Consider the following 14,790-nt stretch of genomic DNA (forward strand, 5'->3'; position numbering starts at 1 on the left):
AGATTTGAATTCAGTTCTACTTAAGAAGGACATAGTGCTAAAAAAATGAGTTTAAAAAAAAAAGTTTTTTTAAGGGGGGTGTATAGATGGAGTGAGTGAGGTGAGCCATGTGATGATCCACGTGGCGCTAAGGCGACAAGCACCGGCACTGAAACGCATAGGATCTATCTGCGGTACATAGCCATAGGTAGAGACTGTGAAGTGTGCTCGCTACTATCACTATGGATTCCCATTCCCCTGTCATCCCCTCAACGACGTCCTTGTCAATGGCGGCGAAGCGTCCGTGTCCGTCGCAAAACCCTAGAGCGGAGAACAACCTGGGCGAGGTGGAGCGCCGACTTGAGGCGTTCCTCTCACTCTCCCACGTGGCTTCTCTCTCCCTCGATCTCTCCTTCGAGAGGCTCCTCCAATCGCTCCCCTCCGACTCCGACTCCGATCTCATCGATCGCGCCCTCAAAATGGCCTCTCTCCTCCTAGACGCCGCCAAACACTCATCCCGCAAACGCGCTTCCAACCACAATTCCCTCTCCTGGCCCCTCCCCCCCGACCTCACCATCAAGGTCACTTTCCCTCACCTTTATTTTCTAATGCCACCTCACTATACCTGTTTTTTTTTTTTTTTTTTTTTTTAATTATTAATTTGATTTCCCCCCCTCTGTTTTGCTTGCTGTAGATTCGTGTTTTTGCGTTTCGTGTCGGTGAGCTAATTAATTAAGTCGGTGGATTTGTTGATTTTTTTGTTAATTTTTCCCCTTTTTCTTAGGGAAGCCTTTTATTATTATGGAAATGGTTTTTATTGAATATAATTGGATTCGATTTTTCTGAGTGTCTGAATACAAAGATGCTGCATAGATGAAGTGCTTGTGGTGGAACATGCAGAGCACGAGTCTATGGTTGCATATATGGTTTTAAATAGCGTTCCGCAAATGCGATGTCAAGGTATTTTGACTCCCTGCAACCAGTTACGGCTGCATCAGTTGCATTTTCTGGTTATATGAAAGGTTTTTTACTCACGCAATGTCAAGGTATTCTGACTCACTGCAACGCGACCGCAATTTAAAACCACAAGTTGCATTTTACACGAAAAAATTGAAATTTCTATTGCTTATTATGGGAAACTAGTCTACCGTAGGTTTTAAACGTGCTTCTGCATGGAAGTGATTAGTAAGCTCTCTCTGGGTACTGATTCTGAGTCTCGTTGTACAGGTGTTCTCGATGCTTGATACCCAGAGCCTGTGCTATGCTTCGGCTACTTGTTTACTGTTTAGCAAATGTGCTAAGGATCCTATGTGCTATGCAAATCTTGATTTGACGACACTGGTTCCGAAGGTTAACAATGCAGTAGTTGCCACGATGATTCAGCGAGCTGGAAAGGGACTAAGGTATGAAATAATGTCCTTTCCGTGCTATGGTTTTCTTGTTCCTGAGCAAACTTTAATCAACTGCACACCTGGTGGTTTTGATGTATAATTTGTGACAGTACAAAATGAATCACCTATTGTACTTGAGATGCCAACGTGTGTGTGTGGGGGGGGGGGGGGGGGATTTTTTGGATTGTCTGCTTTGGTGCTTAGATTTCATCACTTATTGTCTTGTCTTTCTACCATATAAGAGATCTGTCTTCATTTTAGCTTGTGTTAACTTCTTGGGCCTGCATTACAATGTGACCTGTCTTTTTTTTTTGTTCATGCGTAATTATTTTCTCACATAAATCTATTTTAATTCTTTTAATAAGGTCTCTTAAGCTTGGTGTTGTCCCTAGCGCTGCTACTTCACTTGGATCTTGTCCACCATTCGTTTGTACCATCAGAAATGCTATTGTAGAAGTACCTAATTTTTCATGGAATGACAAGAGATCTCGACAAGGGAGAGAGTCATCCATTCTCACAAGATGCTGTTTAAGCCCTTTAAGTGGGGATGGCGGTGCCCCAGGGTATGTTTTTTCATGGGCTTCAGTATTCAGTATGTTTGGGTGACCTGTTTTAAATGCGCTCTTACATTTTGTTTTTGTAGGGCTCTTTTGAGAAAGTTGCACTTGTACAATATCGAGAGAATGGATAATGCATCCCTTGGTGCAGCATTGTCAGCATGCCCTTCTCTCCTTGATTTGGAAATTGTTGGGCTGTAAGTTTATTTCCTTCAACTCTTTTCATTATAAGAATTTTCGGACTGCTAGTGGATTATGGATATGAGAATGACATTGGTTAAAATGTGTGAAAACATGAAGAAAATGGAACTCTTTCTATTATCAGTGCACTTTCTTATGATCTGTAGTATGTACTATTTTAAATTCCATCTGCCACATTTAGGGGAGTTCTGGTTGAATTTGACTAGGAATAGAACAAAAAATGATATAAAGACAGTGTGACATATTTTCAGTAGACCTCTAAAGTGGTCCAGATATACACTATGAAGAATTCTCACATGCAACTCATGTCGTATTGATAACTCATCTTCCACATGAGCAGTGTGTCAAAAATCCAAAAACTCCTTAGACGGTGTCTGCAATAACCAATTGTCTGTCAATACTTTGGGTAAGTTTTGAGGACTGCAAGAGCCTAATACAGCTTTCTTCAACCAAATGACATGGAATACAGGATGAACTCTGCTTGTGGCAGGTAATTGCAGCATGTAAGCAATCTTCCCATTCCCTTGGATTGCTCAATGGGCCCATTGATCTTGGACTGAGTTTCTCATTGCTTTACTGGGCCAAGAATCAGAACCTTTAGGACCAGGATTTCTGATACATCTGATCTCCTACCTGCAAATCTTTTCTTCTCATCATCTTGCTGCATTATGCTGTGCAGAGCATGGTGTTAATTATGCTTCATACTTCAAACGTTCATGATTGAGGGAAATGTATTCCCTCTAAAAAGTAAGGTAGGATCCCTTCCATACAAGGCTCTAAAGGGCATCATTTGTGTTGAACCAACATTCAGCCCAACTCAATGATTGTGGCCACTGCTTATACCTTATGAAACATCTTAAATATCCAAACATTTATTTACCACCTTAGGATTCCCATCCATTTGTGGATGCTAAGCATGGCTGTACTTCTTGATTTTAGTTACCACTCGCTTGAATAATTTTGACTAGAAATGCATGAGCAAGATTTGGTCCCTAATGGAAGTAGGGGACACATGATGCTTTACATTTTCAGATATAAAAATATGGGCTATCTCCTTGGCTGTGAAAGGATGAACTATAGCCAAAAAATGGGCATATTTGGGCAGTCTATGCTCCATGCCGAGGTGTTATCCTTCCTCTTGGCTGTGGATAGACCATTGATGAAATCCATGGAGATGTCACTCCAACTTTGGATCAGAATAGGCAATGGCTGCAGGAGACTGGTGAGGTACCGGGTTTGATGCTTATTTCTTGTGTACTTCACATTTGGCTATAAACTGCTGGATATCCTTCTTTGTTCCTTTCCGATAAACCACCCCAGATATTCTCTTGCATGTTATGATTTCTGAACAAACCTAAGTGTCCTATGGCTGATTTGTGAATTCTGATAGCAGCAAAAGAATTCTAGCAGAAGTCCTTGGAATAACTAACCTGTCCTTGTAAAATAACCTGCCATCTTCAAAGCATAACCTGGATGAACTTGGGGTTGTGCAATCAGATCTTTTATGAACTGATGTATTTTGAGATTAGTCTGAACTTCCTCCACTTGTTCCCGTTAAATGAAATGGACTCTTGAGATGGTAGTGTAATTCATCTTCCATAATAGTGAAGCTGCTACCTGGTTGTCATTTTCAGGATAATAGTGGATTTCTAAAGTCATAGCCTAGTAATTTAGAGGTCCATTTGTGTTGGTCTTCACCCATTAATCTCTGTTCAGTCAGTTTGGAATTTTGAACTCCTTCAATGGGTATAATATGTTGTCACTTTTGGACTGTAATCACTTTAGCCATCAATTTTTCATGAACTGACTTCTGTGAGCTTTCATGCTATAGTACTTCTCTTATCCCTTTTCTGGTTGCATCCTATTCCTCAATTAAGTCTTTTGAGAAATTTGGCATGGCAAGTATTGACAGGGAAGTCTTGGCTGATCGTAGAGTTTCAAAGGCCTGTTGTGTCTCTTGATGCTTGAGATCAATGAAACTTGCCTTTTTTTTTCAATAATTCTGTAAAGGGATTTACTATTTTCCCATAGTTCCACGCTAATTTTCTGCAGTACTCCACGAATCGAAAAATCCCCTGAGCCTTTTGAAAGTCCTTAAACATGAAGAAAATGGAACTCAGATCAGTTTAACTTATTATGATCTGGAATATGAATTATTTTAAATTCCATCTGCTGTATTTAGGCTGGGAATTCTTTCTGCTGTAAGTTGTGAGTTGTGACTATGAACTTGGTTGGTTTTATTGCAATATCTCGTTCTTCTTTTAAACTCAGATGTGAACAAGTGAATATCATTTAATGTGTATCTGTATCTATGTCTTCACATATTTTCCACTAATTCATTTCTTTTGAGAGAGAGTGTTTTTTCTAAATTGTATTTTGTTGATAGTCCTTTTTTGTTTTTTTTTGCTAGCCATGTTGAGCTGAGGCAAACATTAATGTCAGTAAGTGCAAACTGCCACTTGATAGAGCGTTTGTTTTTTGAGTCTTCTAAAACAGGTAACTCACTTTCTCAGCTATATTTTACTTTTTAGGGTTTTTGGTATCTCTACTTATCTATTTTTGATTATCAGGTAGAGATGACAGCTTGAAAGCGCAAACCTGTTTTGAGCTAGTAAACAATTGTCCTCATCTAACTTCTTTATCCCTTAGAGGGTTTAAGCTACACGATTGCAAAGTTCGTGTACTGGTTAAGGTATGTTTTCATGAAAGTATCAATTTTCAATGTACTGTTTCAAGTTCTTATTTCCAACATATTTTGCATTGTGCAGTGTCCATCCATTGGAGCTTTTGATTAACTATGACAATCTCTTGTTAATAGAGAGAATTTCCTTTTATTAATTTTATTCATTACAAGATACATGTTTTGCTCAATATGTAGTGTTCAATTTCTACATTTTACTTTAGTTCTACTCAACTTTAGTTTTTATTTATTTATTTATTTATTTTTGTTGTCTTTGCACTTTTTACACCCAAAGACTATCTTGAGCTCAAGTTAGAGGCGTTTTGGTGAACTTTTGCAGCTTGTAACTTACCTGTTATCATGGAGTGTTGAGTCTGTGTGAATGTTTTATAATAAATTATGTATGAGTATGAGCTTAAATATATCTATTTCTTTTCGATTATCAAAAACTGGTGGGAAAATTTAATTTTTGAATAATAATTTTGCAATATTACATGCTATATAATACATATTGGTGACCATTTTGTTTTTGAAGTTCAGTTGATTAATTTTAAATTAGATGGCATTCTCCTAATTTTCCTTTTTATTATTGAAGTAAAAGAAAAGCCCCATGTTCTCAGAGTTATTAATTCCAAACTTCATGTGCAGGGATTTAGGAAACTGAAATATGTTGACTTTTCAACATCCTATTCAATCACTGGTAACTTCTTAAGGTCAGTTGTTTCTAACAAGGCTTTGCAAGAGCCTGTCTGATTCTGTCGGTCAGTTGAGATTTATTAAAAAACTAAAACCTTTATTTTCCAGAAACCTTGGAAGCTGCAATGGTGGGAATTTACTTGAGGTCTTAATTTTAAGGGATTGCATGCATCTCAAAGAGGTAATATCTGTAATGCATTTCTACTTTTCTACTTTTCTTCTTCTTTCCACCCAATTGCCTCCGAACTGAAATGTAATACTTAATGTGCAGATGGAAGTTGCTAGGCTGTTGACTGCAATTCTTGCAGGAGATTTCAAATTGCTTGTACATCTTGTGGGTATATAGAAATTTATTTACCTTGCTAAAATAAGAGTGAAGTATGTGCTAGACTCTCAATTTTGATTCTTGTTGTCACTTTTACCTTTAAACAGGACATATCCAATAGGGAAGGCTTAGCATCTGAGGCTGACTGGTATCACAGGTGCTATAACTCTAGGTAATGATTATTGTATATAGATATGTTACTTCGACTTTCTAAATGACTTATTTTTTTTTATTCTTTATATATTTACAAATTTGAGGCTGTGTTCCAGTATTATGCCTACGAAACAGGTTTTGGAAGCAAGGCCTGATATGTGTCTGGTGGCTGAATATCCGTCAGCCGAAGGAAGGTTAGATAGTCTTCAGTTAGAGTACTTTTGGATTTTGGTGCACTGAATTTCTTACAGGTGAAGGGTTTTTTTTTTTTTTTCTTTCATTCTAAAGGTCACCAATTTTTTGGGTTTCTGGATTGTCTTGCAGTTACATTGAGACATTTGATGCTGATATGAATAGTGAGATAAGTCTTCCATCACAATTGAGCAGCCACACGTCAGATGGATCAATTTTTATGAGTACATCTGAAAGCAGCTACAATAGTGATCAGGGAAGTGGCAATGAGGATGGTCAAGATGCCAACTATGTGATATATGAGGAAAGCTCAGATGAGATTGACTTTTTGTCCCTCTAGGGAATCCTCGTTGTAAGGCATCAATCGAAAAGGACAACAATCTAGTGAACTTGGTACTCTCTTTCTCTCTGTGGACATGCATGCACTTATGTGTGTTGTGGGAGGGGGGTTACACGCTGATTTCTAGGAAAATGCTAACAGGTGTCTTGAGGTCATAAATTGGTGAAGAAAACAAAACTAGAAAGTATATATTGAAAAATAAAGAATTTATTGTATGATAAATACAAAAATCATTTGATACTTGTTTTTTTTAAAGGTATTGGAAATATTTAATAGGGTGTAATAAATGCCTCCTTCACCAGTGTCCTCAAGATACTTGCTTGACCCTTCAATAAAAGCATTTACTAAGATAGATTAGCTTTGCTTTTAGGTTTTGACTTTGGACAACCATGCACTATGAACAAGTTTGAAAGCTTACGTAGAATATGATGTTTTGGAGATTGTCATGGTTGGCGCGTGACAAATTTTGTTGTCTAGTATCCCATATTGGAAATTAGAGATACCCAATACTTTTGTGTCCACAAAAAGGGATGTTACAGTACAATTTGATGCTTCGAAATTAGTGCCTAGTGCCTACTGTCTGTTTTCCTTCTAAATTCAATGTTTGTTGGACCCATTTCATTAGCTTTGTTAGCCTCTTGGCATTTCCTAATATTGCGTTTTGACTTTATGGACTAGGGGAGCGGTAGGGGAAGAGCGATGCCACAGGATGGATGTCAATATGGATCCTGGATTTTTCAACTTTCATTTTGTCCTTCTCTCTAATTGAAGTTCTTCATTGTGGAATTTTCAATCTGGGAGGACAATTGGAGATCAGGTGCAATTTTAAAGTTGCCCTCTGTTTCCATATTTACAGAAACGTAAATATATTGCTGCTCCATCCCACTTTATTTTTCCTCGGCATTAATCTATGCAGTGCTGGGATTTGTTTTTGGTTCTAATGTAGAAGAGGTCTTCAATTATGTATTTTGTACCCCTTTTAGCTAATTCGCAAATAAAATTAAGTAAACATTCTTTGTTTACTTTTTATTAGTAATAATAGGAGATGGCCAGGTCATGGATCATTTCAGGATGAATGAACATACCCCGTTGATCAAACACATTCCTGTTCGTGAGAGGTGACATCCTTGAAAAAATGTAACTCGCACTTATTATCATTTCGTGTAGGTATACTACACAGATTATGGAATTGATGTAATATTCTTCCTACTCGCTCCTAAATTAAACAAAATTACATATGAAACTGTTCTATGATCTGATGACCTTCCAATCCTTCGCATTGCAAAATCGGACGGTTCCAATATTTTAGGTTGGCAGGAGATAATTGGAACAGTTTCAGGTTTTAATAAAACTAGGTGGATTTTTTTATTAGACTTAATTACTTAATTCCCATGTCTGGATATTTTAAATCTCATTGTTTCAATGTCAGATGTTTTTTTTCCAACTTATTTACATATTAATTTCTATACGCAGTCAGTATAAAAGTTTTATACTAGTATTAATTAATTAAAAAGTTTCAACTTATTTACATATTAATTAATTAAAAAGTGCGGTAGTTATGATATTTAAGATTTTAATGATAAAACTTAAATTATCATATGTCTGTTTATAATTGAATGCTAGTGCAATTTTTGTACACGAGCACACACTAATTTTTTTTTTTTTCTAATAATGATGGATTTCGCTTTAAAATGTGTAAGTAATCTATATATTCAAAATTTTCGCATCTAATCCTAATTTTTTTTTTGACATCTAATTCTAAATTATTATGTATGATAAATTTGTTAATTTTTATAATAATTATTTTAAATATTATATTGATATTGGTTTATGATTTGTTAACAATATAATTTTACATTGTACATAGTCGTTAAATTCTTAAAATATATATTGTAAAATGTTATTGAATATCTTATGAATGTTTGTTTTGATTTATTTTTAGGAAAATACTTGTTTTCAAAGTCATTTAAGTTGTAAATTTTGATTATTTTTTGAAAATTTATTAGTGTAAAACGTGAGATAATTACAATCTGTTATTGAGTTTTGTGAGATGATTTTATTATTAAATTGTAATGTTTAATAATCAGTTTCATATTAATAAATTGACATTAAATTATAAAATTTAAGAACTAATTTGATATTAAATTATAACATATTATATTCTTGTAATTTTTACAGACTAAATGAAAATTTTCGTTCTTTCAAGATTATATGCCCCTGTTTTACATTTGTTTTTTGCCTTAGCTCATGAGTGAGACGATTAGGAGTGAAAATGAGCTAAGTCAAGTTTTATTGGCTTGAACTCGGTTTGAGTTGAATATTTAAGGTTTAAGTTTGACTCATTACCTGTCATAGGCTTTTTTTACAGGCTCGACTCGATGTATATAAAAGCTTAATTTGGTATAGATAATAATAATAATAATAATAATAATAATAATAATAATAATAATAAGCACATACAAGTAAAATCTCTAAGCATTTTATGCCACTTGATCCTATTATTCATAATGCCATAAAAATGATATAGATAATAATAATAATAATAATAATAATAATAATAATAATAATAATAATAATTATAATAATAATAATAATTATTATTATTATTATGATTATTATTATTATTACTTAAACAAGCCAGCTTGTCAAACTTAACAAGTTTTTTTTATGGTTTAGCTTTGGCCTTTATATCTAAAAAAACTTTTTAAAAAGTGACATTTATAATAAATAAGTTAAGCCGAGCCGAACCTTAAATAGATCGAGTCATGAACCCTTGACAAACAGCCCAATTCATTTCCATCCATATAGACACCGTTAAGTGATGTAGGTAATTTTTAAAACAATTTTACCTATGTCATTATTCATTATTTATTTTTTATTTAACAAATTTAACTCATTATTTATGTTTTCTGACATGCTTCATTATTAGTTAAAATTTGTAAAAACACAAATAATGAGTTAAACTTATTAAATAAAAAATAAGATATGTTGGTAATATTTCTAGAGAATAGTATTTGTTTGTTGAGAAAATAAGGAAGGAACTAAGGGAGTAAAGTCAGAAAAATTCAATGTCCTTTTAGAGGGTGTTGCAGTTGCAGATAGTAACTGTAGATTCTAAGCCGCGCTTAAAATGAGGGCAGTACTGGTGTCGGTGTTGCCGCTTCCACCTTCCCATCGACTTTCCACTCAAAACCACAATCCCAATTCGCACCTCCGTTTTCCTTCTTCTTCTTCTGTCACTTCCTCCACATCCTCCAACAGAACCATAGTGTTTGGCGTCAATCCCAGCGACTCCAAAAAAGACCCTTCCTTCTTCGACGAAAATGGCGCCGTCAACGACATGGAAGGTTACCTCAACCACCTCTCCCTCGAATACGACTCTGTCTGGGACACTAAACCCTCTTGGTCAGCTTCCCCTTTTCCCTTCTCTTCCCCATTCATTTTTTTTAATCCCTAAAATTCAAAATAAAATGCATTGTTTGACTCCTGAGTTATTGGAATTGTACATTAATAAAGGACATTTGATAACATAATTTAACATTTTTTATTTATTTATGATATTTACTATTTAGTAAACTTGCTTGCTCTCGTATTTTGTTTAGGTGTCAACCCTGGACAATAGCTCTGACGGGGGTATCAATTATTGCCATTAGCTGGTTGATTTTGCATTCGGTGATAATCACTTCACTTATATCATCACTAATATGTGCATGGTGGTACATCTTCCTCTATTCTTATCCCAAGGTTCGCCAACATCTATTATCTTATCTGTGTTACTTAATTTGCTTATTCTGCTTTAGAGTCTATTAATAACGCATTATCATAAAACAGCACTATACATGTTAGTGGAGGGACTGCCGGTTATTGTTTGAGTCTTTGAGCTTATTAACATTCTATTCAATGGGTTTTTGGGATTACCCTGACATTTTTCTTTTGGTGATGGAACATGTGTAGTGATCAAAATTTCATGTCTTTTGTCCCCCCCCCCCCCCCCCCTTAAAGATACCTGCCATATTTTTAGTCCCGGGTGTTCAGTGAGCTTAGAAAATGAAGCATCAGTTTTGGTTTATACTCTATATAGTGATTTGTTCAGGTCTTGCCTTTCTTGAAAGAAAATTATGTTGATGTCATTCCTGTGTTTATCGAAATTAGGGAGAACGATATCAGAGATATTACCGACAATTCGCCCATGTTCTACTTATACATGGTATTAGCGTTTGCATTTGAGAAAGTTATGTGGACTGTGGAGTCTAGGAGTAGGTTCTGCTGTGCTTACATTCTGTTAAAACACAGCAAAAAATAGGAAAATAATTGATCTTTAAGGTAATTAATAATTAGACTCAAGACAGACAAATGCTTACTAGAACGGCAAAAAAAGAGAGTAGAAAGTGTAAATTAGAAAAAAAAAATTTATTATATTAAAAAAATATAAATTATTCAATATTTATTTTTTAAATAATTAAATATATTTACTATACCTTAACCAATCTTTTTAGGATAAATTACACTTGAAATTCGGTAGCCCCTTTTTTCCAAAAGTTTTCATCTCTTTTGAGATTTAATTATCATTGTAGTTCGAGCAACTCCAATGCATTTGTTTATATTGGTTCTTAAATTTAAGCAACCTGATAATACCATTGAAGCAAAGGAGTTCTTATAGAAGTTGCTTACATAAACAACTATAGCTAAGGTTGCTTAAGCATTAAAAAACTTCAAAATTTGAAGTCAAAATGAGGGTTCTTGTGTGAGTCAAGAAATGAAATAGAACTCAATAAAAATAAGTTAAGAATTCAAGTTCAGTTCTAACATTGGAGTGAAAATTAGTAATTGTTTTATATTCTATCTGATAACAAGAGATATTTTAAAATAGAATTAAGAATTTAAATCGAGTTCTTGTATTGAAAATACTTTTAGCTCTGCTTCAAGGAAGGTAACTGAAATTGCTTTGATCGACCTCCCTTGTGTAATCTTCACATGCTTTTAAAGTACTTGTCAGCAAGATCCGTATGATATTTCTTGTTTGTTGTCAGGCATATTCAGATATGATTGCTGAACGCAGAGAAAGAGTTACAAATGGTGTTGAAGACACATTTGGTCAAAAGAAGAATCAGTAATTCGTATTATTCTTGCCCCTTCTTTCCTTGCTCTGTACCTTTGCTTGTATTTTCATATTCAATTACTGAATAGTACTCCTTGAGGCTTCATTCATGTTATGTTACTGCCAATTGGCCTGGAGATCATAGGGTGATGTACAAGTCTTGACAAATAACGCTGTATAATAAATATTTGACCTTTTCTTCACACCCTGGTTGTGGTCGCATGTGTATTAACTTATGCTTTGGTTTGGTTGAATTGACTTTGAAAATTGTTCCTTGAATCTGTGAAAATATTGTTCTGTCAGAATTCAGCAGCAGTTTTCTTTACATAAGCTTCGGTCTATAGCTTATTCACAATTTGTACACGAAAGAAGGGGGATATCCACCAAATTTAAGTTTCCTTCTTTGGAGATGTTCTTTACCTAATAATAGTTAAAAGCAAAAGAAGTGAGAAGAACTTTTTATAGTTATCATTCAAAGGTAAAAATAGTCAAACAATTTATTGCAGAGTCCACCATCATGACCGTTCTGTATCATGCCAATATGTCATCGATAGAGTGGAAGGCAAAATAATTTCGAAGCACTTACTTTCTTCCCTGTACCGCAGTACTAGGGGAAAATAATTGAAAATTACTTTTCATCCAAAGATGAAAACGTAGGGAAAAACATCATGAGATTAATGTTATCCCTTTGTAAATCAATTGGAGACTTTTAAAGCAAAATAAATGAACTTGTCAATTTGGCATTGCTTCTCAAAGGCTCATAGCTTGGACATTTACCTCACGAGATTAGAATAATGCAAACAACTTCTTGAAGACATTTACCCTAAAGTATTTAAGCATCAGAATTTGGAGAGGGTCTATTCCCCATGTATGAGTTGGAAAAGATTCTCCTAAGGTTGATGGAAACTGAACGAATTTCTTTCAAGTTGTGAAATTGAAACTATCAGCAAGAATCATCAAGTCTTGTTCAAGAGGTCAAACCTCGTGCTATTATTTTTGGGTGATTGTTGAAAATGGAAAATATAAGTCAAACATTATTTTGATGTTAGTGCTTAAAGTTAAACGTCAAAATTAAAAGTCCAAACAAACTGCCGCGCCGTGTTTGTTTTTTTCCTTTATAAACAGAGACTCCTCGACAGTGATACCACTCTCAAGTTTTTATTCAACACACCTTTCAGCTCTAATTAAGTAAACCATATATCTAATAACTAATTTCTGCAAGAAGCAGATTCTGAAATTTAGAAACCGCAAGAGATATTCCCGAAGTTCTAATGGAAGGAATTATATGGAAGGCTGATGGTAAATATATGTAACTGAATTGAAGAGATGAAAAAAGGAGAAAAAAAACTTAATTTACTCATTTGATTCCTATGTTTACATAATCTTTAGGCTTTAGTCTCTATACATAGAAATTACTCATTTTAGTCCCTATACATAACACTTTTTAATATGCTTTTATCTAGGGACCAATATGTATTAAAAAGTGTACATGGACTTAATCAGATTAAAGAATATACGTATAGGGATTAAAGTGTAAAGATTGAAAATTTATAAGGTATAAAGATAAAATAAGTAATTAAACTAAGCAGAAAATAATAGGACAAAGAAAGAGGTGAGTTTATGAGTTTCATGTAATCTGATAACATGGTTGTAGAAAACTGTGTTGCTGGCAATACCAGTTTAGCACTCAAGAATAAGATATAATTTAATTAAGTCGTATATCGACTACTCATTTTTCCAAGCATACAAAATGAGAGAGAATCCAAGACCTTGCAACTGTGAATCCCTGAACTGCTGAGAATAAGCCCATGTGAGAACAGAAGGATCAGAAACAGATGATTGGCTACTTGACCACAGCTTCTCAGTTGAAATGCAAGTTTGGAACATAAAAACTGCATCTCCCATAGCATTTCCAAATAGCCAATTATGTACATCCCAAAACACTTCCACGGGTATTCCATCCACCAAAATGGTGTGATTTCCCCTAAACTTCCACTTGAGTTGCTTCACCTGCATCACTGTCTTGCTATCAATTCTAATCACAAGACATGGATCATTAAGCCCTAGTGTGTCACACTCAATCCTCACATCATGCACCTGACCCTTGTCACAAAACTGAGCCTTTGCACCATAAAACTTCTTGCCAAAAATGTGCTCTCTCTTTGCAATAAAAACGGCTTCAGAGTGATCAGCACAAGCATAGTCACTATCAATCTTCTTGCATGCCTCCTTTTTCAGATCCCCTAGGAGTAACACCATCTCTTGATTGAACACAACAACTAAGTAAAAACCCTCCAATGGTTCTGGCCCAGAACCAAATTTAGCACAGCTCAAGTCCCAAAGTATATCAATTTTATTAGACTCAACCTCCAAATTCTTTGACCCTTTCCTTTTTGAGAACAACCATGGCTTTATGTCAACTTTGCAGAGGCAATGATTGCCTAATTCATCTATTCCCACACTCAAGCCTTGTCCCATCAAATTTTTGGTCCAAGAGACAGTGATCAAGCATGAACGACCTCCTAACTTGCACTGATAGACACAAGTAACAGCATTTTGTGCTCCCCTTGTGGTGCTTGAATAGGAGGAATCTACAACCCGAACACCATTTTCTCCAAAACAAGAAGGAAACTCCTTCATGGCAGCAGCAGCAAATTATCTGAGCTTGTTTCCTGAAATCTGATCTTTTATAAATTCATGTGCTTGAAAAGATCATAGCCAAAATTCTTCAAAATCAGCTCCAAAACTCTTCATTTTCCATTCGAGTCTATATATTTCTTTAGAATGAACACCAGAAGAGGAAAGATAGAGAGAAAAAGTGAGATTTGCTTTACTTGTTAATTCAATGCTGATACAATACAACTAAAGTAAAAGCCAAAATGTATGATTTGAGAAGTGCAAGGAACAGAAAGGAAGGGTAAGTAAAAGAGAATTTGCTTTTTAGCACATGGGGTAGCAAAGAAAGTGAAGGAATGGATAAAGCCTGCAATAAAATAGAGAGAGAGAGAGTTGGTCAAAGCATGAACCGTGGCAACTGGATATGTATGTGCTGCAGAGAGTGGTATTTGTTTTATACATGCTCTCATCTTGCTGTCTCTCATTTTCTTTTTAAATAAAAAAAATGGTGCCAGGTCAAGTTTTCAAAATTATAATTATGTCCCTGCTGAGTAGCAGAGAC

The 14,790-nt window shown here is 35.0% G+C and overlaps 3 protein-coding genes across 6 annotated transcripts; 2 read left to right on the top strand and 1 right to left on the bottom strand.

Annotated features, from left to right (window-relative positions):
• Nucleotides 1-205: 205 nt before the first annotated feature.
• Nucleotides 206-7,723, top strand: LOC100306182 (F-box/LRR-repeat protein). Of its 3 annotated transcripts, none has more exons than NM_001248114.3 (13): nucleotides 206-560; nucleotides 1,207-1,382; nucleotides 1,736-1,933; nucleotides 2,014-2,124; nucleotides 4,539-4,624; nucleotides 4,699-4,820; nucleotides 5,457-5,521; nucleotides 5,613-5,685; nucleotides 5,776-5,838; nucleotides 5,937-6,001; nucleotides 6,099-6,176; nucleotides 6,307-6,567; nucleotides 7,193-7,723. In NM_001248114.3, exons 1-12 carry the CDS (start codon nucleotides 222-224, stop codon nucleotides 6,512-6,514), a joined length of 1,584 nt encoding a protein of 527 aa, NP_001235043.2. In that variant the 5' UTR covers nucleotides 206-221; the 3' UTR covers nucleotides 6,515-6,567; nucleotides 7,193-7,723. The 3 variants fall into 3 exon arrangements, with proteins under 3 accessions (NP_001235043.2, XP_006576150.1, XP_006576149.1); XM_006576087.4 differs by lacking the exon at nucleotides 206-560 and adding an exon at nucleotides 692-1,025; XM_006576086.4 differs by lacking the exon at nucleotides 206-560 and adding an exon at nucleotides 692-939.
• A 1,834-nt stretch (nucleotides 7,724-9,557) lies between these two features.
• On the top strand, nucleotides 9,558-11,817 carry LOC100306689 (uncharacterized). The gene is made up of 3 exons (NM_001248037.3): nucleotides 9,558-9,919; nucleotides 10,117-10,258; nucleotides 11,545-11,817. Exons 1-3 carry the CDS (start codon nucleotides 9,645-9,647, stop codon nucleotides 11,626-11,628), a joined length of 501 nt encoding a protein of 166 aa, NP_001234966.2. The 5' UTR covers nucleotides 9,558-9,644; the 3' UTR covers nucleotides 11,629-11,817.
• Nucleotides 11,323-14,673, bottom strand: LOC100799355 (uncharacterized). Of its 2 annotated transcripts, none has more exons than XM_014773802.3 (2): nucleotides 13,382-14,673; nucleotides 11,323-11,892 (listed from the first exon to the last, which is right to left on the bottom strand). In XM_014773802.3, exons 1-2 carry the CDS (start codon nucleotides 14,250-14,252, stop codon nucleotides 11,846-11,848), a joined length of 918 nt encoding a protein of 305 aa, XP_014629288.1. In that variant the 5' UTR covers nucleotides 14,253-14,673; the 3' UTR covers nucleotides 11,323-11,845. The 2 variants fall into 2 exon arrangements, with proteins under 2 accessions (XP_014629288.1, XP_003521248.2); XM_003521200.5 differs by having other exon boundaries at nucleotides 11,323-12,032.
• Nucleotides 14,674-14,790: the final 117 nt, after the last annotated feature.

Source organism: Glycine max, chromosome 3 (assembly GCF_000004515.6).
Source record: "Glycine max cultivar Williams 82 chromosome 3, Glycine_max_v4.0, whole genome shotgun sequence".
In the NCBI taxonomy this organism is placed as follows: Eukaryota; Viridiplantae; Streptophyta; class Magnoliopsida; order Fabales; family Fabaceae; genus Glycine; species Glycine max.